Genomic DNA, 21,109 nt, shown 5'->3' with positions numbered 1-21,109 from the left:
GACTGTTTTCTCCTCTGCAGATTGTGGAATAAATGACAGAAAAATACTACTTGGTATGTGACATTCTGCTTCATGTGTGCGTTTGAAAGAAGAACATGAAAGGAAAGGATAAACATTCATCATCGAGTGCCGACCACACAGAATCTCCTCGGCGGGGGCACGAGCTCCGATCCCTCCCCAGGAACCACACAGACCAACATCAAGAACAGCACTGAATGGAAAAGACACATTATGTTGATATTTCACAACCTCTCACCCTCCAACTAAACATACACCCAAATAAAAACAACACCCCCACACAGCCCACCCCCCCACCCCAGATGGAGCCAAACCAATGAGAAGTGTTGAAGGCAGTGACAATGAACACAAGTCCGCTCTCCCTCCCTCCCTCCCTCCCTCCCTCCCTCCCATACGGGGGAAATTAAACGTCAGTCACCCCCTCTGGCTCTCTTTACTTTGTGGTCACATGTGTGTGTGTGTGTGTGTGTGTGTGTGTCTGAGAGAGGGGGACGGTGGGGGGGGGGCACACGGCCCCTCCTGCAGTCCGCTGAGCGCAGTCCGTCCTGGCTGCACGGCGAGGGTCTCTGACCACGAACACGGCGCCCCCGTACCAAACGAGTCCCTCCCACACACGAGTAGAAATGTTTTCACTTTTTTAAACTTTACTTGAATCAAAAGTAGAAAGGAAAAGAGAAAAGCCCCCCCCCCCCCCCCAGCGGGGCAGGTTCTGTCCTTCTCTCGGGGGTCTTGCTATGTGGCTGTAATGGCACTAAAACGTTCACTCGAAGATATTTGCTGTCACCAGCGGCTGAGACTGCAGGTCACTGCGGAGCCTTTCTGACTCCCACATCACCCAGAATGCCTCTGAGGCCGGGGGAGGGCGGGGGGGCGGCGGCGCTGGCCTACAGCATGTCGTCGTGGCCCTGGTCGTCCTCGTAATCTCTGTGGTGATCGAAATCCGGACTGTGATTGGCGGTGGTGACCAGGGAGAGGGGCCCCTCGTGGTCTTCGGGGTCCAGTGGTTCCTCCTTCACGCTGATGTGGTGCCTGAGGAGGAGAGGACAGTGAACACGCTGCTCCACCTCTGCTACCCTTCCCTTCCCTTCCCTTCCCTTCCCTTCCCTTCCCTTCCCTTCCCTTCCTCCCCAACCCTTCACACTGCACTCATTCTGTTTAGAAAGAAGGAAGCAGGGGAACAAAAACAAATGTCTGGCTGCAGTGAGGCGGCGGGCGACGGCCTCCCTGGCGCTCGTGATAATTTCAGCTTTCTTTTGAGGTACTCCAATCCCGGCAAAGCTGCGGGCTTTTTATTTTCATGGCAACCGACAACAGGGTATTCACTTAGAATTGATAAATGAGGAAGATTAACAACGTGAGACGAGGAGAGGAGAGAATGGACTGCGCGGAGCGAGCGGGCTGCCGCTGTCAGCCTCCTGGTGGCGGAGGATCAGCGGCGCGCTGTGTGTTCCCCTTCCTGCTCGTTAACATGCACAACCTGCGAGGCGGGTCTCCAGAGGACGACCCCGAGCCGGCTTCTATCATTAATCAACTTCAAGCAAACACAGCGACCAGACACTGGCGTACATGCTTTAAACTCCAGAATTAATGCATATTTTCAACCAAGTGTCAATAAGGGAAGAAAAGCGCTGGCAGGAAAGGCGCGCGAGGAGAGCGGCGGCGGCGCACTCGGCACAACACTGTGATAAGAAACAGAGCCCTTATGAGAATAATAACGCTGTCACTTGTAAACAAGGCAAAAACATGAGCCCCCCCAGCTCACAGCCTGGGCAAAGGAGCCACTAAAGAGATGAGATCTGCCAAATTTCTCATTACAGAAACAGAGCAGGAATAAAGCACAGGGGGGTGGGGGGGTGGTTGGTGTGCTGTGGCAGAGAGGAGGGAAAAAGGCTGCAGACATTATGAGCAGCTGCGGGGGACGCGGCGCTCTAACCCGCGGTGCCAGGCTGCTGCGGTGGAGGTAGAGCGGCACCGGGCTCGTTCACTCCAACAAGAGGGGACGACGGGCACATTGTTCGTCAGCACAGATCTCCTTTGATTCCTTCACACCGGGACGTCTCGTGTGATTTGCAGCTACTGTGATGGAGACGGCCGTATGCTAATGAGCCCACATATTTCTGTGTAAATTATAAAAAGGGGAAAAAGTAAAGTCAGCTTTTCTATCATTTTCACATCAAAGTAACTCCACAAGTGCCGTAGCCTCGGGTGTGACTCTGTGGCTGCAGGGCAGACATGAAATTGTTATTATGATGCTGTTGAACGGCATGCTGATTCTACACTTTGCCTATAATTAGCCGTCTCTGGATACCTGACGCTCTGAGTCTGGTTGTTTAGCACAAGCGCTCTGGTTTCCTCGCAGTGTTCCAAAGACGGGCCGCACATGTGGGAGACACATGTAGGCGCGCAGCTAACGGCGGTGACGGGCCGCTGTTTGGGACGCACGGAGCCGAAGCGCGGAGACTTCTGGCACGTGTTGGCTTACGGCCCACTCCCACCAGTGACGGTGCTGCTGTGTGCCACGTCTGATGCTCAGTCCGTAGGCACCAAACGCCGCGTGTGTTTTGCTAATAAGAGAATAAAGTTCTTTAAAAGCAAAAGAAAACAGATTGAACCCGTTTTGTGCCTGCACAAAGCTTATAGACATAATTATGGAGCGAGAGAGTGCGAGCTCCATCGGCAGCCTAAAGATAGAAGCAGAGGGGCAGAGGGAGAAGCAGGCTGCCTTCAGGCCAGCACACCCATCCTGTCTCTGCCTTTCCTGTTCCACAGCCACGCTCACAGCTATGTTCACAGTGATTAGGGATGGCACTTCCCTCCATTTGGCCAGGAGCTCATTACTGCACCTTTTTTGTTTTCAGGCAGAATTTCCCCCCAGCTCAGACGTTTCAGGAGGCCATCCCCGAGTCTACGCATCGGAGGTCTGCCCCCACATCTGGAAGCCATGCAGCGAGCGCCGTATTATTTTAGGCTTCAAACAACTTCGCAGACACTGCTATACAACAAGTGAACGGGGAGCTGTGGTTTCCAGGCCGACCGCAACTTTCCTACAAGAGAATGTTGGATGATGTCCTCCAGACTAATTATGCTTTTGTGCTGCTCTGCTCTCAGCGGCTCAGAGGCGTCCTGAAGGTGCTGCAGCTCATGTTTCAGCGTGTCGGAGCCAACAGCTCTGTCACTCTGCGTTCTGGCATTTTGTAAATATTTTAACTAATCGGAGCGCTGATGATGGCGGCCCCCAGACAGACAGCAGGACACACGGAGGAGGGGGGGGGGGTTCATAAACTAGCTGCTAAAATAACACACGGGCCGCTGGGCCGCGCTTTCTCCGAAAAGGTGGAGTTTCCTCTTCTGCCACAGCTCGGCCGTGACCCCACACCCCCCCCCTCCAACACCAGCCTCCCCAACAATATGAGCTCTCCTCACATAATTCAGCCGCCATGCATTGGCTAGGTAGCTTTGGGGCATCCTGGGTGGGCCCTGGGATTCTGTCCTGTCTGAGTGTCTGTCTCAGTGGAGTAAGCAGCTGAGACTCTCTCTGCTTGCTGTGGTGGAGATAGAAGGCGTGTGTGCCACTCACATAGCTGGCAGGGGCGAGCGTCCCGGGCTGCTGTCACTGCCGTTGCTGTTTCCATGGTCCATCGCTCCATTCATCTCCTCGCGGATGGCGTTGGCCAGGGAGTTGAGGGTGGGACTTCCAATGGAAGCAGTAGTGTATAGAGGTATGTTGTTTTCTGCCATCGAAGCCTGAAAAGCGAAGCCCGAAGCATTAAATGTGAAACGGAGGAGAGTTGTCAGCACTTTCTCACTTCACTCTTTTCATACCAGTACATCCCCTTCAAAACATGCGAGACAGAGAGAGACTTTAGTTATGTTTCAGAGCTGTGAGTGAGGCGGCTGCAGATGAAGTCACTCCTCAGTCGTACCTGGAAGGCAGCAGAGAGGGTCGGACCGTAGCCCAGGCTGGTCTGGATGTTCTTCACTAAGGCCGGACTTCTGCAAACAGACAAATCAAATTAGCACCACAGACTCGGGTCTCAGCTAGCATGCATTCCTCAGCTGCTGTATCTTATTTCATAAGAGGAAATCAATGCACTTTGTATAAGAACTAAATACATTTCCTGGTGTAGTAATGTGGAGATGAGGGCTTTACTTCTAAGATGTTCAATCACTTGACAACACCACACAACTATCTCCCAACACTTTGCATTTCATGGCTGGTGGTGAGAGCATGATGGATGGCCAGCTAAACACAAAAAGCATGATGACAACACTGGGGGGAGGGGGGCATGCAGGGGGGGGGGCTGGGCCTCCGGGGTCAGCGGGGCAGGCGGAAGTGCTTACTGTACGGGCCGCTCGTTCTCATCAGCGGCGTTTTTCCGAGGGCGGCCTCGCTGTATGTGGCGGCCGCGCTTAAACTCCTCATCATCAACAGTCCAAAAGGACCCAAACTCATCCTCTACTCTCACAAAGCACTTATGCAGGGAAAGGTTGGTGCGAATGGCACCCTGGGAAAGCAAACCAGCAGGGAGGGGGTTGGGGTGGGGGGTGGGGGGGGCAGCCAGATGCAGATGCAGCGGTGGGCAGACGGACGGACAGACAGACACAGGGAGGAGGGGAGAGGGTGAGCATCAAAATGAAAATAAGCCATTGTGGGTTATGAGGCATCACCTAAAGGCTTCTGAAAGCGTGAGGGGGGGGGGGGGACACGCCAAAGCAAGCGGGGACTGTGGACGTTATGGCACACAGACAATGAGATGGAACAGCAGCAGCAGCAGCAGCAGCCTCGTCCTATCAGCAGACAGACGCTGGCCAGGGCCCAGAGGACAAACCTACCCACTGATCTTCTGAGGCCGTCTCTTTTGGAACTCTATTTCGTCCACTGTCCACACAGCCCCTTTTACGTTTTCTACCCGCACAAAACACTTGTGAAGACTAAGATTATGCCGGACTGCATTCTGCAGTTGGTGTAGAAACAAAGAGAGACAGAAAAAGATGCAATCAGCACAGTAAACATGTCTGCATGGGGAAAAAATCATTTGAAGGGGGAGACATTTGAGCGGATGTGGAACCTGGACACAGACGGTAAACGAACCAGAGGGCTGCTGGCACTACATGATCCTCAAGTTTCAACAGAAGATTAGATAAAGAACTACACGGATACAAGTGCAGAGATACACTGCAACGTTCTGCTCTACGTTCTACTACGACTTTTTACAGTGTGAAGAAAAAGTTATTAAGCCTTAAAGCCAACATCCAATCCAAAGAATCACTTTGGCCTGACAGTAACCTGCATATATCACCCCTGTGTTACTCCAGTGTGTGTGTGTGTGTGTGTGTGTGTGTGTCTGTGTGTGTGTGTGTGTGGAGAGGCAGTTGTGGAATCCGGTGTTTATAGCACCAGTGTGCCCCTATGGAAGGGCTGTCAGTAAGTGTGGGAGCTGGTGGAGGACGGGTGGAGCAGGGTGGTGGTGGTGCTGTGTGTGTGTGTGTGGCCTGGTGAAAACACAGTGTTCCCTCTGAAGTGAGTGTGAGAGGCTCAGCCAGGAGTCACTGGCAGAGCTCTGCTGTGTTACACTGATGCCACCCACCAGCAGAACATCCCCACATATTACAGCAGACTGTTTCTTCTTTCACTTTTCTTCTCTCTCTCTTCTTTTCTCTCTGTTTTACAGGAATGCTCACACTGTGCTGCCCTCCTCGGCCGTTCTCTGCGGCCGATGTGTTTGTTTAAAGGGCGGTTCATCTGGACAGAATGAGTGGAGTATTGTCGTGTGCTTGGGCAGAGGCTCATTTATTAAAGGTACCATTTAAATCTCCCTAACATCAACACAGCGTCTCCCCCTGGTCTACAGACGTCAGGAGGAACAGCTAGATTACCTTCCACGTCGCTGCGTTGCGCCTGAAATATGCAAACATTCGTGTGAACCAGTTGTAGATTTCATTTAGTGTTAGCTGCTTTTCCGGAGACTCGAGGATTGCCTGGATGAGGAACAGTGACAGAAACAAACATTTACAATTTTGCTCCCTTCACAAAGTGATCAATAATTCACAAGAGGCATGCAGGTGTGTGTGTGTGTGTGTGTGTGTGTGTGTGTGTGTGTGTGTGTGTGTGTTCTCCTGAGGAACACAGACAACAGCAGAGGAGCACAGCTGTCTATGTGAAGGCACTCCTCGCTCTGTTTGTACAAGTCCTCTGCACTTTTCATTCAAAGCGGCAGATTTGAATATATTTTCTTTTGTGGGTGTAAATGAAGGGCAAGCGAAAACATTTCTCAGGCAGATTACAGGGCAGCAATTATGGCCGGCTCAGATTAATTCCTGAGATCCCAGATTACTGTGGCCCAGCAGTAATTGACTGGCCATCTTAAAACAGGTTCATCCCTACTGTTGTGTGAAATGAATTTGGTAATAATCACAGCCACTGAAATGCTTAATCAAATGCAATTGTCATATGTGGCTGTTTTTTGGATCCCGTACGCATTCTTGCACTCATTTGAAGATGGTTAATCTGCTCCTCTGCCTAAATCGTATTGGAACTTTAACAAGCAAGGAACAGAGAAATAAGTCCAACAAATGCACTGGGTGACCTTCTGCACAGCCGAGCGTGTATCTGCCGGGTTTCCTGGCAGGACGTTAAAGGGCCAGTCCCCCAAACGAGGACAGGCTAAAAAGGGTCCTTACCTGTCTTATTAGTGAGGCATACGTGAACGGCGGTCTGACATCTGCATTCATGTAAAACTCTTTGTTTTGGCTGAGATCTGCACACAGGGAACAAACACAGAGTCAGACACACACACACACACACACACACACACACACAGAGTACATGCGGTCTTAGCCGTGTGAGCGTGTGTTCCTCCTGCAGCACCTGGAGAAATGGGCATGTTGTACTTTTCCGAGTAGCGCCGTCGCATGGGGCCCACGCTGTGGAGGCTGTTGGCGGTGATGACGGAGTGGGTCTGGGACAGCGGTGTGAGGGGGGCTGTGGGTGTGGTGGGGGTCTGGGGCAGGCTCAGAGGAGGAGACGCCGCAGGGGCCGATTTGGACAACGTGACACTGGACACCAGGTTGAGCTGAGGGGGAGAAGAGCGGGCAGACAGTTAGTCGTGTCGTCAGCGCATCATGAGATGATCCATGAACGTTTGCTAAATGTTTGGAGAACTACCGTAGAGCCCCTATTCTTCACGCTCCTCCCTCCCTCCTCCCTCCCTCCTCCCTCCCTCCCTCTGGCCTGTTCCCAGCTTTCTGTTTCGCCTTTGTTAAACCTTTTGTCCCTCTTGTCCTGTTTGGACAACACCCCCCCCCCCCCCCCCCCCCCCCCCCCACCTCATCTTCCCACTGTGGGTCTGCAGCACGGAGGGAAGACGGGCGGCTCTGAAAAATGACAGTGTGATTCTCACCTACCGCTGAGCAGCCCCGCTAATAAGGCAGCCAGAGGAAGAAGCCAATCTGGGCTAATTACAAGCTGAAATTGTATTGTGAGGACTCTAATTAGGAGCTGCTTATGGAGGCGATCTGATGATTAACTGCTGTATCTGACTGACCTCCATCGTCAGAGCCCGGACGGCCGCGGTAAACATGGCCTCTCAGTGTTTCCGCGGACAGAGGACCTCTGGTTTTACCGCCGAGGCCGCGGTGTGTGTGCGCGGGCGGGCTGGGCTACGGAGAAGGAGGGACTTAAGTCATAATGGCTGCGAGGGAAACTAATTATGGCAAGTGCTCCAAAGGTATAGCATGGCTTCCAGCAGCTGTGGCGGCTGCGAGCCAAGTGCCAAGCCTCCACACTGGAGCAGCAGTCAAGTGGAAAATTCTAGCCTGACCCCCCGCTCCAGCTATTAATTGGCAGGAAAACTAATGACACAGATACATATTCCAACAAAATTGTTCTAATTGCTAATTTGCCGAAGGAGGCCAGTTTCCAAATTAAACATGACTTCAGACTGTGAGAAAGAGAAAGGAGAGAAAATCCAGAGAGGGGAATGCAGAGCTAGAGGAAGGGGACACATGCCTCAACCTTTACGAGGGGTCTGATCTCAGCTGATGATGCTGAGGGGGGGGGGGGCTGCCTGATGACAGACAGGTGAACACACACCTGGCTGCACACCGCACCACCGCCACCCATTAGTGGACACTCGATCAGCACTCGTCAGGAGACATTTCAAGGAATCAGGATCTTATAGTTTGATTCATGAGTCATTTTCTTTTATGGCAGAAAAAAAATAAACATTATCAAATGAAGTGTAAGAAGCTGCAGAAGAAGTGACCTCTGCGTTCTGCCACTTTAACAGACGTGCGTCCACGTCCTCACAATGTCTATTTATGTAGTGGAGGCTGAACTGTGGCTTTTTGGCAGAGTCTGCCCAAATAATTTGGATTAGTGCGGGGATGCACGAACACAGACTACATCCTCAGCAACAGTAGCACAAGACGTGTTATTCTAAATCACGAGCAAAATAAATCACACTTGGGTTCGCGTGTTTCTGACACAATGCTATCAATAGAGTGGGGCTGCGGTGTTGACTTCTCTTCCTGTGGATTAGCAGGCTTTGTTTCATGTTTCATCCATATTCCCTGGCAATAAACACACAGAGGCTTCAACAATAGGCCAGACAGGCTGGTAATAGCCTTGCCTTTGTTTGCCTCACCATTTGGGCTCACTCCAGTGCCGAGACAAAATGAGACTTCAGACTGAAATTAATTAAATGGTAATTGGTGATCTAATTATACTGGCTTTGACTCGGCAAGCTGCTAAAGAAAATAAACAAAAAGTCCCTCCTTAATTATGTATGGCGTAAAAGGTCAGATTTCTGACAAGAATGCTTAGTGACACCGAGTGCAGACACCCACCCACACACTCAGAGGCAAATACAAACACACACACACACACGGAGAAACACGCATTGCTAATGTGGCACATTTTGTTTTGATCTTCCCCCGCCCCCGTCCACCTCACAAGAATTAAATGAGTCCTGTTCATTTGAAGTCGTGCATGCACAGTATCACTTTGTTTGTCTTTAATTATAACTAAATGTAAACCAGTGAATTCAGCGGAGCTGCTCCGCTCTGACAGCTGGCTGCTCACACACCACTTTATTATACGCTGCAGCACAAATTACTGGGAGGACACAATAGTTTGTTCACAGAGGCCGTGTGAGCCTTCTTCCATTCTGCATCCACTCTCAGGAGCTGTTTCCGGGGGCCGCCTCCGACACTGCCGTCGCTCTAAAGCCGCCTCAGTGGGGCGGGGGGGCCCTGACCCGGTGAGGTCCACCGCTCAGCCAGCCGAAGCCAGACGCGCTCACCGCAGCATCTCACAGCGGCGCTGGAGAAAAGGAGTCTCTATTTATTTGAATAGAAATCCCGGCTCGCCCCCTCGAGAGCCTTAACGCTGAGCTGTGACACCGCCATCCTCGCGGGCCCCAGGGAGAGAGGGCAGGCGGTGAACTCAAGATGCTATCTGCCGCCTCTTCCACTTTTCATATACAAATGTCTCTGTGTCAGAGCACTCTAATCTACACAATCAGCGTGTGTGACACGGGCGCGGCGTCAACAGACAGCCTTTTGTCGGTGGACATCTCCAGGCGCCGAGCGCTCACATGCAGCCGTCAATAGCACCTCTCTGACTGGAAATAAAGGAGCCGGGCTGACAGACCAGACTCCTGCGTGTCTTCTGTGCATCTGTGTGCATGATTTCAGATTCACGCCTGCAGTAAAATGATCTGTGCACATTTGGCTCCGTGGATGAAGTGTCACACAGACTGAAATATGGCGCTGAGGCCCCGTCTTAAACATGACAAAACAGTGCAGACACTTAAATGCCATATGCTAAGCTCCTGCCCCTATAGGATGGGGATTAAGCAGCAGGCTTTATGGCACGGCATATATTAAGAGTGATAAGCAGATATGTGTCAGCAGATAATAAACTCACTTATTTACCGTTGCAGTTGTTCACCTGCACATGATTTTGCTGGACATTTTTTCATTTCTTTTCTCTTCCCGCAAAATGTTCATTTTTACATCTTCACTTGACGAACACAACAAAACAGAACACAGCTTCTCACAGTGAATGTCGAAGCTGCTCAGACGGTCACCCATAAAATCTGTGGCAGCAAGTCTTTCTGATTGTGGCTGAAATAAACGACGAGCCTCTTCTTGGGTCTAATTTTACTAATTACTTTTAAAGACGGCTGAGGGGGTTTTAACCCCAAACGGGGATTCAGACGTCCCCGGGGAAACAGCTCTTATCGCAGAAAATCAATATTCATAAGAAAATCAGCAGGTGCTGCTACCACCTACGTGTATATATGTCGGAGTGATGCTCTCTTCACTATCAGGACATAGAAATGTTATTTTCAGCCCCGACTCACAATGTCACCATTTTAACACGTGGTTGTATTTCAACAATTGTGTTTGAATACATTTAAAAATGCTTCTTCTATTTCAGGTTATCGGCAGCAGAGCACAGTGACTTTTCTGTGAAAGAAGCTGGAGGTGAGCGGTGAAATCTACGGGCTGCTGTTGTCTCGTCCTCTCCGTGGGCTCTGAGGCGGACGTGTCAGCCACTGAGCATCCAGTTCATCACAGACACCAAATTGAATCTGGGATGTCAGCAGATGTGGACCAGACAATTTTTACTGCCTCCCTCAAGAGAACAGCTGTTTTTATTTAGCAGATAAATAAGGAGATGGAGGAAGGGATTAATGAATACATGTGTGCCAATTAAGACAAACAAAAGGCTGGGGGAGGGCGGCGACGGGGGTGTGTGTGTGTGTGTGTGTGTGTGTGTGTGTGTGTGTGTGTGTGTGTGTGTGTGTGTGTGTGTGACAGGGCTGCTGCTGCTGCTGCTGCTCACCGGCTGTGGGGCGGCTTTGGGCTCCGTAGACTTGACATGAAGGTGCGTCATCATGGCTTGCAGACGCTCTTTGTCTTTCGCTAGCTGTAATGAGGAAAGAGAACATGTTACATTTTTTATGAACAAAAGGAAAAAAGAGTGTCTCCTCTTTTATTCATTCCATACGTCCCTTTACAGTAGAGGCATCTTTTACATCGAGTGTGTTTGAACAAGACGATTTTTTGGCTCTCCAGACCGACTAATTATTTGTTTTCAGATGCTTTTGGAAGCTGTCAACACCTGTGCACTTCAAGGTTAAAAGATGGTGCGTCTCATTGCCGATAACAAGCCGAGGCCTCCTCTACCTGTCTGAGCCTCGGCGCTGTCTCGGCTGCCAGCTTGAATCACGCTGATAGGCTGCATGCGGAGGAAGTGTGTGTGTCTCTCCATCCCTCCGGATCACACGGCAGCAGAGCGGAAACAACCGGACGCCGGCGTGGTGTAACGTTTGAGCAACTCAGCGCTCATTGTTTAAGTTTAACATCCTGTAAACCACGACTGCCTCACTCTCATTATCAGTCACTTCTGCAGCACTGTGTGTGCACCGGGAGAGAAGGCTGCACTGAACGTGGAGCACATCACATCTGATCCGTGCTGTGTTTGCTTTGCAACTGTAGCAGCAGCTAATTAATAAAAACAGAGTTTAATGGAACGGTCGGGTTTATGATAATAAATAAGTGCAAAGCCACATCGGTACAGTGGTCACGCTCCCCGTGTAACCCCCCCCCCCCTGACTGGCGGTGAGGACGGTGAACGTGTCTGTGTGTAAGATGTAAGAAGAAAGACGATGACGGGGACAGAATGAAACCAAACTTTTCTGTCACCGAGCTGTTTTCCTGTGTGTGTGTGTCCCCCCCCCCCCGCTCCGAGCGCTCTGAGGTCCACATCACGCCGCTGAGTGTTTTATTGTTGGTGCCAAACAGTTAAAAGTCATAAATAACTTTGAAACCCAGTAAAATTCAAAATGTAATTATCTTCTCTACTTAGCCCCAGGCCCTTCATATATCTTTTGCCGGCTGTCATGCATACATAACACATTTTTAATGACTGATTACTCGCAAATGTACAAAATTATTTCATTGTGCTCCCCCACTAGGAGTGACCCCGCAGCGGCCGGGGAGGGGCCCGGCAGACACTGAGGAAGTGTCAGGAGGAGAAGACACATAAATATTTGGGCCAAAACAAACGCAGAGACAATACCTGCAGCTCCAGCTGCTGCACGACCTGCATCTGCACCCGACACTGGGCCGTGCTCCTGTCGTCCAGGGCGTGCTCATTGTTAAGATGCCTGGAAACCAAAACAAGAGAGAAGACACACAAAAAGAGCTGATGTCAGTTTGGCTTTCAGATGGAACACACAGAGGTCCTGCGGTGTCTGGATTAATGATCACACAGAGTTTAACACACGAGCGGAAGCACGCTGCAAACGTCTCGTGGAAAACGGCGACGTCTGCTCCCGCCACAGCTCTCACACGGGAGGAGTGATTGAGGAAGTTCAGGTCGGACCGCTCTGCTAAATTATGCACCGGCGCCCCAACGCCAGTCCTCCCCCCTCCAGCGTCCTCCAGCTGCCTTGTTGAATTTGCCCTTTTTTTTTAGGTGTTTTTTCTGTTAATTGTATCATTAAAATTAAGAGAATTCAAATAAAAGGGCGGCCGAGAGGCGAGGACAACAGGACGAGGAGATGGGATCTGTCACAAACTTGAATTATGGATATAATTATGCATGATTATTTTATACAGGGAAGATGTTCTCTTTTCCTGTACGTTTAGAACTAATCTAAATAAGTAGCTCGCCGGGGCTCTTTTTTTTTTTTTTCTTTTCTGTGATTTATATAAAATGGTGGAGATAAGGTTCACGAGTGAAGGAAATATGATTGGAGGAATTTTATCAGCCGCCGCATGAATTACTGTTTGAAAATGCTTATGCAGGGGCATTTCATTAATCATTTAATCATAATCCGAGCAGGATGTTTGAACTGATTTCACAAATACCCTTTCATTTCACTACTTCATTATGCTCGCTAATGGATCCAATATATTATATATATCATAAATTATATCACATCTGCGGTGACCATGTAGGTCACTGTCACCAGGCGTGTCTGTGTGGCGCCGGCGGATGGGGAGAGGTGTGTGACGCGCCTGCCTTTTCAAACGCACCTTTTCTGTCATTTACTGCAAATCAAAAGCCGTCAGAGAGTACCTGCGAAGGCAGCGCCGGCCTCCCGATGGCCCAATAAATTTGATGCCATGTACGGACAACACATTTGTGCATTAAACGGCACACAGACGCTCGGAGAGCAGACACACGTGGAGGGGAGCGGTATTGATAGAGCTCTGCTTGAAATGTGAAGGTTTCACTGTTTTCAGCCTTGAGCTGAATGATTTAAATCTTCACGGGAAACGCACTCCGCTCTGCTCAGCTCCTCCTATTGTGTTGTGATAATACATTTTTCAGAATGACTGTGATATACATTCGGCACTTGAAGTTAATTATTGTGGCGAAAAAAGAAATTAAAAAGGCATATTTAAAGGCAGCTTGAGCAATAAATGAAATCAATTCAGACTTCTCTGGGCTTTCCATTTGTTTGAGTCAAATAAATGCCCATTTAATTAAGTGGGTCAGAAAATGAAACTGGTAAACATTTCAGGACATCTTACTAAATTTCAAAGAAGAAAATAATAGGTAACGACGGTCCAACTTCAATTTAACCGGCACAGAGTGAATTTTCAATGAAGGGTGGCCTACGTGAGCAGCTTTGGAATTTCTCTGTTCATAGGAGACATGTGCCCTGTTTCTTTTCATCCTTTGTTACATTCCACTTTATTTCTTCTAATGACATGGAGAGTCACAGTGCATAATTAATAGGAAATGAAATATTCAAATGGCCCTAATGCAGCCTTGAGAGGAGTGTCTGGACACGGGAGCAGGGGATACGGGGGCTGACATCGGCTCAGACTATGAACGTTGGCATGTGTCACTTTCTGGACTTCAAATGAAGCCACTTTTAAAAGCTCTCTGGCAGGATGACAGTCCCTAATGTAAATTGCCACAATAAAACAAGTTAAATAGACATTCCTGCAAGAGCGGGCTTTTTACATATCAGTTAGTGTGTCAGCTTTTTTTTTTTTCTCTCCCCCCTTTACAATTTGTAATTACATAGACTGGACCAGAGCTTAGGCTCCTCACCATCGTGAAACCAATGAAATCACACAGCTTCACAGTACCATTTACATTTTACATGCATCAAACATTTCTGATGATTCTTTAATTATTCCTGCAGACATCAAATTAAAATCACTGTCTGATGTTTACAGCGTATCGGTCCATTTTAATGGACCTGATCCGCTGTTTGCTTTATTTCTCTGTGTTTTTCAGCGCTGACGGTCAGCGTGCTGAGCTGAGGAGCAGGAGGACGGACGGTGCAGCACTAGAGGGCACTGCGGTGTTTCACTGGCTCTGACCTCTGGCTGGACACTGAAGAGACGGGTCCTGACCCCCAGAAAAACACCAGGCTCAACCCCACCCTTCTGTGAGCTGAGCCTGAAAACAGGAACAGGGATTTGGTGCTTTGTATTTATGAAGATAGTGTGTGTAGGTATGTAATGTTTTCTTTAAAAGGCAGAATAAATACACACACAGTTTAAAACAACATTTCAGTCCCGTGTTAGTTGTTGCTGTTGGCGTGTGGAGCCGAAATCTGGTTGACGTTAGAGTCCTCCTCACCTTTCTGTCTCTCTCTCTGGTACACAGTACACTGTGTTCTGCTGACTGCACGCACACACACACACACGCACATGCACATGTGCACGCACACACACACACATGCACATGTGCACGCACACACACACACATGCACATGCGCACGCACACACACATGTATGCATGCACACACACACACACACACACACACACACACGCCTCTCCTCACTTACATTTCTCCCAACCTTTGGAGACTTTTGTAAGCGCCTTATAGTGCCTGATGTATTCTTTATTTGTATTTTGGAGGGGGCCCGCAGCAGAAGTCTCTGGGATTCATGTGGAAGTGCTTAAGGGTTTGAGAGTTAACACCTTGGTGAGCTGCTCGACTCTCGCCTGCTGTTAAACAAAGGCAGCTTTGTGGAGACTCTCCCCTAATGTTTTCTTAACATGTTCCAAGCAGTTTGAGCAGGCAACTAAAGTAAACAAGATGTTGCCATGATAAAAACACTTGTAAAAACACAGCAGAGTGCACTTAGAGACTTTTGAAGGCAGAGCTCTACCAGGCACACTGAATTTAATTCCCCTCTCTTCTATAAACAAAGGGTGAGGCAATGTCAGAATACAATAAATAGTGATGGATTTAAGGGGGCACTCCCACAGTGTGTGTGTGTGTGTGTGTGTGTAGTACGTGTTTCAATAACTATGTGTCACAGGATGTTTATTAAATGAAAATAAAAAGTCTCTCTTTTTTCACCCTGTACTTGAAGTGGATTTAATAAACAATCAAAAAACTGAGGAGGACGATTCAAAATGGTGACAAAGGCTCTGCTCTGCCTGAGTCCCCCTGCAGCACCTTCCTCTCTGTGAGGGAAGCGTGTGCTCGCTGAGTGCTTGTTTTAGGATAATGGAATTGTGTCATATCTTGTTTAAAGTGCGACTAATCCGGGGTGACAGTGAGCCATTGATCTGCTGCCACAGTGCACATGTTTTCATCCTCTCCGTAACCATGGCGCTGTTATGTGTTGGATTACCTGCTGCACACGGCGCCGATGAGTAAACTCGGCGCTCCGACTCAGAGACGAGGCCGGACGGGGTCCGAGCCGATCTGCAGTTCAGATGCTCGAGCGGCAGGTGACGCCGACTTTGACTCCGGTTACTCATTTCAACGCGGCGCTGAGGTGTGCGCCTTCAGTAAAACAAACACCGCTCGAAACCAAAAGACAGGTCGCTGAGGTAAAGAAAGGAGAGGGGGAGACGAGTACACCCCAGGGAAAAGACCAGCACACACACACCCAGCAGTCCCCCTGTCCAGAGACAAGGGCAAACACGCTGAGCGCCCTGAGAGTGCGCTGCCACAGATAAACATCCTACCGTTGTTTGTTTGGGAAAAACGGCCCCCGTCACCATAGGAACTGCACTTATCATTAGAGGCCCACGCCGTTCCCAGAAGGAGACCCCGCCGCAGTGCCCAGTACAGTGAGGACAGTGGCGGCGCAGGCCCCCACGCTCAGGAATAACAAGCAGCTGCACCTGCGGTGCCTGTGAGGCTCCGGAGCTCCCAGAACGTGTAATCGAGACGAGACGAGGACAAACGCACTGTGACAGGAAGACACCTCCCAACACCTCTTTCACTTACTTGAGGAATGAGTGGAAATCATCGAAGACCGCCTCACATCCAGGCCACTTGCAAACGCCGTGACCGTAGAGAGGGTGACTGTGGGGGGAGTGCTCCTCTAGCGTGCATCTAAAAGAGAAATTCACAGAGAGAGAGAGGGGGGGGGGTGTTATTAATAAAAGTGGACTTTGTGGAACACAGTCACAGGCCTGTGGTCACATGAGATGAGGAGGGGTCACCGCCGATGGTTTCTCCTGCTGAGCTGAGGCCTGCTTACAGCCTCGCTGCGTCTACTGAGCGCTGACTTCAGCTTGACCTGTGAGCGCCGGCCTGTGAGGAATCACTGCTCCTGTGTGAGCGCTGCTTGCTCTTCTCCTAAAACAGGGACTCGTGTTGTGAAAGAACAACCCAATCAATATGTAATTATTTAGTACCACTGAGCTGTGCTGCAATTCCCTTTGATCACGACTGCTGGGGGGCTCCCTGAGCCGCTGCCTGCTGCATCCTGTCCCAGAGCCCACCTGGAGGAGTGTGTACCACAACGTGAAATCTCCAAGAGCATCGGGCCCTTTCACAGCGCACACATCCCAACACACACATCCCAACACACACATCCCAACACACACATCCCAACACACGTCCCAACACACACATCCCAACACACACATCCCAACACACACATCCCAACACACACATCCCAACACACATCCCAACACACACATCCCAACACACACATCCCAACACACACATCCCAACACACGTCCCAACACACGTCCCAACACACACATCCCAACACACACATCCCAACACACACATCCCAACACACACATCCCAACACACATCCCAACACACACATCCCAACACACACATCCCAACACACACATCCCAACACACGTCCCAACACACGTCCCAACACACACGTCCCAACACACACATCCCAACACACGTCCCAACACACGTCCCAACACACGTCCCAACACACATCCCAACACACATCCCAACACACACGTCCCAACACACACGTCCCAACACACATCCCAACACACACGTCCCAACACACACGTCCCAACACACACATCCCAACACACATCCCAACACACACATCCCAACACACACATCCCAACACACACGTCCCAACACACACATCCCAACACACATCCCAACACACGTCCCAACACACATCCCAACACACACATCCCAACACACACATCCCAACACACACGTCCCAACACACACATCCCAACACACATCCCAACACACATCCCAACACACGTCCCAACACACACATCCCAACACACATCCCAACACACACATCCCAACACACACATCCCAACACACACATCCCAACACACACGTCCCAACACACACATCCCAACACACATCCCAACACACATCCCAACACACGTCCCAACACACACATCCCAACACACATCCCAACACACACATCCCAACACACACATCCCAACACACACGTCCCAACACACACATCCCAACACACACGTCCCAACACACACATCCCAACACACATCCCAACACACGTCCCAACACACGTCCCAACACACGTCCCAACACACGTCGCAACACACATCCCAACACACACATCCCAACACACGTCCCAACACACGTCCCAACACACGTCCCAACACACGTCCCAACACACGTCCCAACACACACATCCCAACACACATCCCAACACACACATCCCAACACACACATCCCAACACACACGTCCCAACACACACATCCCAACACACATCCCAACACACGTCCCAACACACATCCCAACACACACATCCCAACACACACATCCCAACACACACATCCCAACACACACGTCCCAACACACGTCCCAACACACGTCCCAACACACATCCCAACACACACATCCCAACACACACATCCCAACACACACATCCCAACACACACATCCCAACACACGTCCCAACACACGTCCCAACACACATCCCAACACACACATCCCAACACACACATCCCAACACACACATCCCAACACACGTCCCAACACACGTCCCAACACACATCCCATCCCAACACACGTCCCAACACACACATCCCAACACACATCCCAACACACACGTCCCAACACACGTCCCAACACACACGTCCCAACACACGTCCCAACACACGTCCCAACACACACATCCCAACACACACATCCCAACACACGTCCCAACACACACATCCCAACACACGTCCCAACACACGTCCCAACACACGTCCCAACACACGTCCCAACACACGTCCCAACACACACATCCCAACACACGTCCCAACACACATCCCAACACACGTCCCAACACACACATCCCAACACACACATCCCAACACACGTCCCAACACACATCCCAACACACGTCCCAACACACGTCCCAACACACGTCCCAACACACGTCCCAACACACATCCCAACACACGTCCCAACACACATCCCAACACACGTCCCAACACACGTCCCAACACACGTCCCAACACACATCCCAACACACGTCCCAACACACATCCCAACACACGTCCCAACACACATCCCAACACACATCCCAACACACATCCCAACACACGTCCCAACACACGTCCCAACACACACATCCCAACACACATCCCAACACACACATCCCAACACACACATCCCAACACACGTCCCAACACACATCCCATCCCAACACACGTCCCAACACACGTCCCAACACACGTCCCAACACACGTCCCAACACACACATCCCAACACACACATCCCAACACACACATCCCAACACACGTCCCAACACACACGTCCCAACACACGTCCCAACACACATCCCAACACACGTCCCAACACACGTCCCAACACACGTCCCAACACACACATCCCAACACACGTCCCAACACACGTCCCAACACACGTCCCAACACACATCCCAACACACACATCCCAACACACACATCCCAACACACGTCCCAACACACATCCCATCCCAACACACGTCCCAACACACGTCCCAACACACGTCCCAACACACGTCCCAACACACACATCCCAACACACACATCCCAACACACGTCCCAACACACGTCCCAACACACACGTCCCAACACACACGTCCCAACACACGTCCCAACACACACGTCCCAACACACGTCCCAACACACGTCCCAACACACACATCCCAACACACGTCCCAACACACGTCCCAACACACGTCCCAACACACACGTCCCAACACACGTCCCAACACACGTCCCAACACACATCCCAACACACGTCCCAACACACGTCCCAACACACGTCCCAACACACATCCCAACACACGTCCCAACACACGTCCCAACACACGTCCCAACACACACATCCCAACACACGTCCCAACACACACGTCCCAACACACGTCCCAACACACGTCCCAACACACACATCCCAACACACACATCCCAACACACGTCCCAACACACGTCCCAACACACACATCCCATCCCAACACACGTCCCAACACACATCCCATCCCAACACACGTCCCAACACACACATCCCAACACACGTCCCAACACACGTCCCAACACACACATCCCATCCCAACACACATCCCAACACACACATCCCAACACACGTCCCAACACACGTCCCAACACACACATCCCATCCCAACACACGTCCCAACACACATCCCATCCCAACACACGTCCCAACACACACATCCCAACACACGTCCCAACACACGTCCCAACACACATCCCAACACACATATCCCAACACACGTCCCAACACACGTCCCAACACACACATCCCAACACACATCCCATCCCAACACACGTCCCAACACACACATCCCAACACACACATCCCAACACACGTCCCAACACACATCCCAACACACGTCCCAACACACATATCCCAACACACGTCCCAACACACACATCCCAACACACATCCCAACACACGTCCCAACACACATCCCAACACAGGTCCCAACACACATCCCAACACACGTCCCAACACACAGATCCCAACACACACATCCCAACACACGTCCCAACACACACATCCCAACACACGTCCCAACACACACATCCCAACACACGTCCCAACACACGTCCCAACACACATCCCAACACAGGTCCCAACACACATCCCAACACACGTCCCAACACACACATCCCAACACACGTCCCAACACACACATCCCAACACACACATCCCAACACACGTCCCAACACACACATCCCAACACACACATCCCAACACACGTCCCAACACACACATCCCAACACACGTCCCAACACACACATCCCAACACACGTCCCAACACACGTCCCAACACACGTCCCAACACACACATCCCAACACACGTCCCAACACACGTCCCAACACACATCCCAACACAGGTCCCAACACACATCCCAACACACGTCCCAACACACACATCCCAACACACGTCCCAACACACACATCCCAACACACGTCCCAACACACACATCCCAACACAGGTCCCAACACACATCCCAACACACGTCCCAACACACACATCCCAACACACACATCCCAACACACGTCCCAACACACACATCCCAACACACGTCCCAACACACACATCCCAACACACGTCCCAACACACACATCCCAACACACGTCCCAACACACGTCCCAACACACGTCCCAACACACGTCCCAACACACATCCCAACACAGGTCCCAACACACATCCCAACACACGTCCCAACACACACATCCCAACACACACATCCCAACACACGTCCCAACACACACATCCCAACACACGTCCCAACACACACATCCCAACACAGGTCCCAACACACATCCCAACACACGTCCCAACACACACATCCCAACACACACATCCCAACACACGTCCCAACACACACATCCC

At 50.7% G+C, this 21,109-nt stretch overlaps 1 protein-coding gene across 11 annotated transcripts in view; it reads right to left on the bottom strand.

Moving 5' to 3' along the window:
• Nucleotides 1-471: 471 nt before the first annotated feature.
• foxp1b (forkhead box P1b) overlaps nt 472-21,109 on the bottom strand; it is a 143,881-nt gene continuing 123,243 nt past the window's right edge. For 10 of the 11 annotated variants that reach the window (XM_070841096.1, XM_070841153.1, XM_070841161.1 and 7 more), the window contains 10 exons: nt 16,251-16,358; nt 12,110-12,197; nt 10,871-10,954; nt 6,887-7,091; nt 6,700-6,776; nt 5,896-5,997; nt 4,852-4,973; nt 3,942-4,011; nt 3,596-3,762; nt 472-1,047 (listed from right to left, as the gene is read on the bottom strand). In XM_070841096.1, coding sequence (XP_070697197.1) covers nt 903-1,047; nt 3,596-3,762; nt 3,942-4,011; nt 4,852-4,973; nt 5,896-5,997; nt 6,700-6,776; nt 6,887-7,091; nt 10,871-10,954; nt 12,110-12,197; nt 16,251-16,358 — 1,168 coding nt within the window. In that variant the 3' untranslated portion in view covers nt 472-902. The remainder of the gene's footprint in view (nt 1,048-3,595; nt 3,763-3,941; nt 4,012-4,851; nt 4,974-5,895; nt 5,998-6,699; nt 6,777-6,886; nt 7,092-10,870; nt 10,955-12,109; nt 12,198-16,250; nt 16,359-21,109) is intronic. The other variant, XM_070841170.1, reaches the window with a different exon arrangement.

This window comes from Pempheris klunzingeri, chromosome 2 (genome assembly GCF_042242105.1).
Source record: "Pempheris klunzingeri isolate RE-2024b chromosome 2, fPemKlu1.hap1, whole genome shotgun sequence".
NCBI lineage: Eukaryota > Metazoa > Chordata > Actinopteri > Acropomatiformes > Pempheridae > Pempheris > Pempheris klunzingeri.
This window is presented reverse-complemented; position numbering and strand designations above follow the sequence as displayed.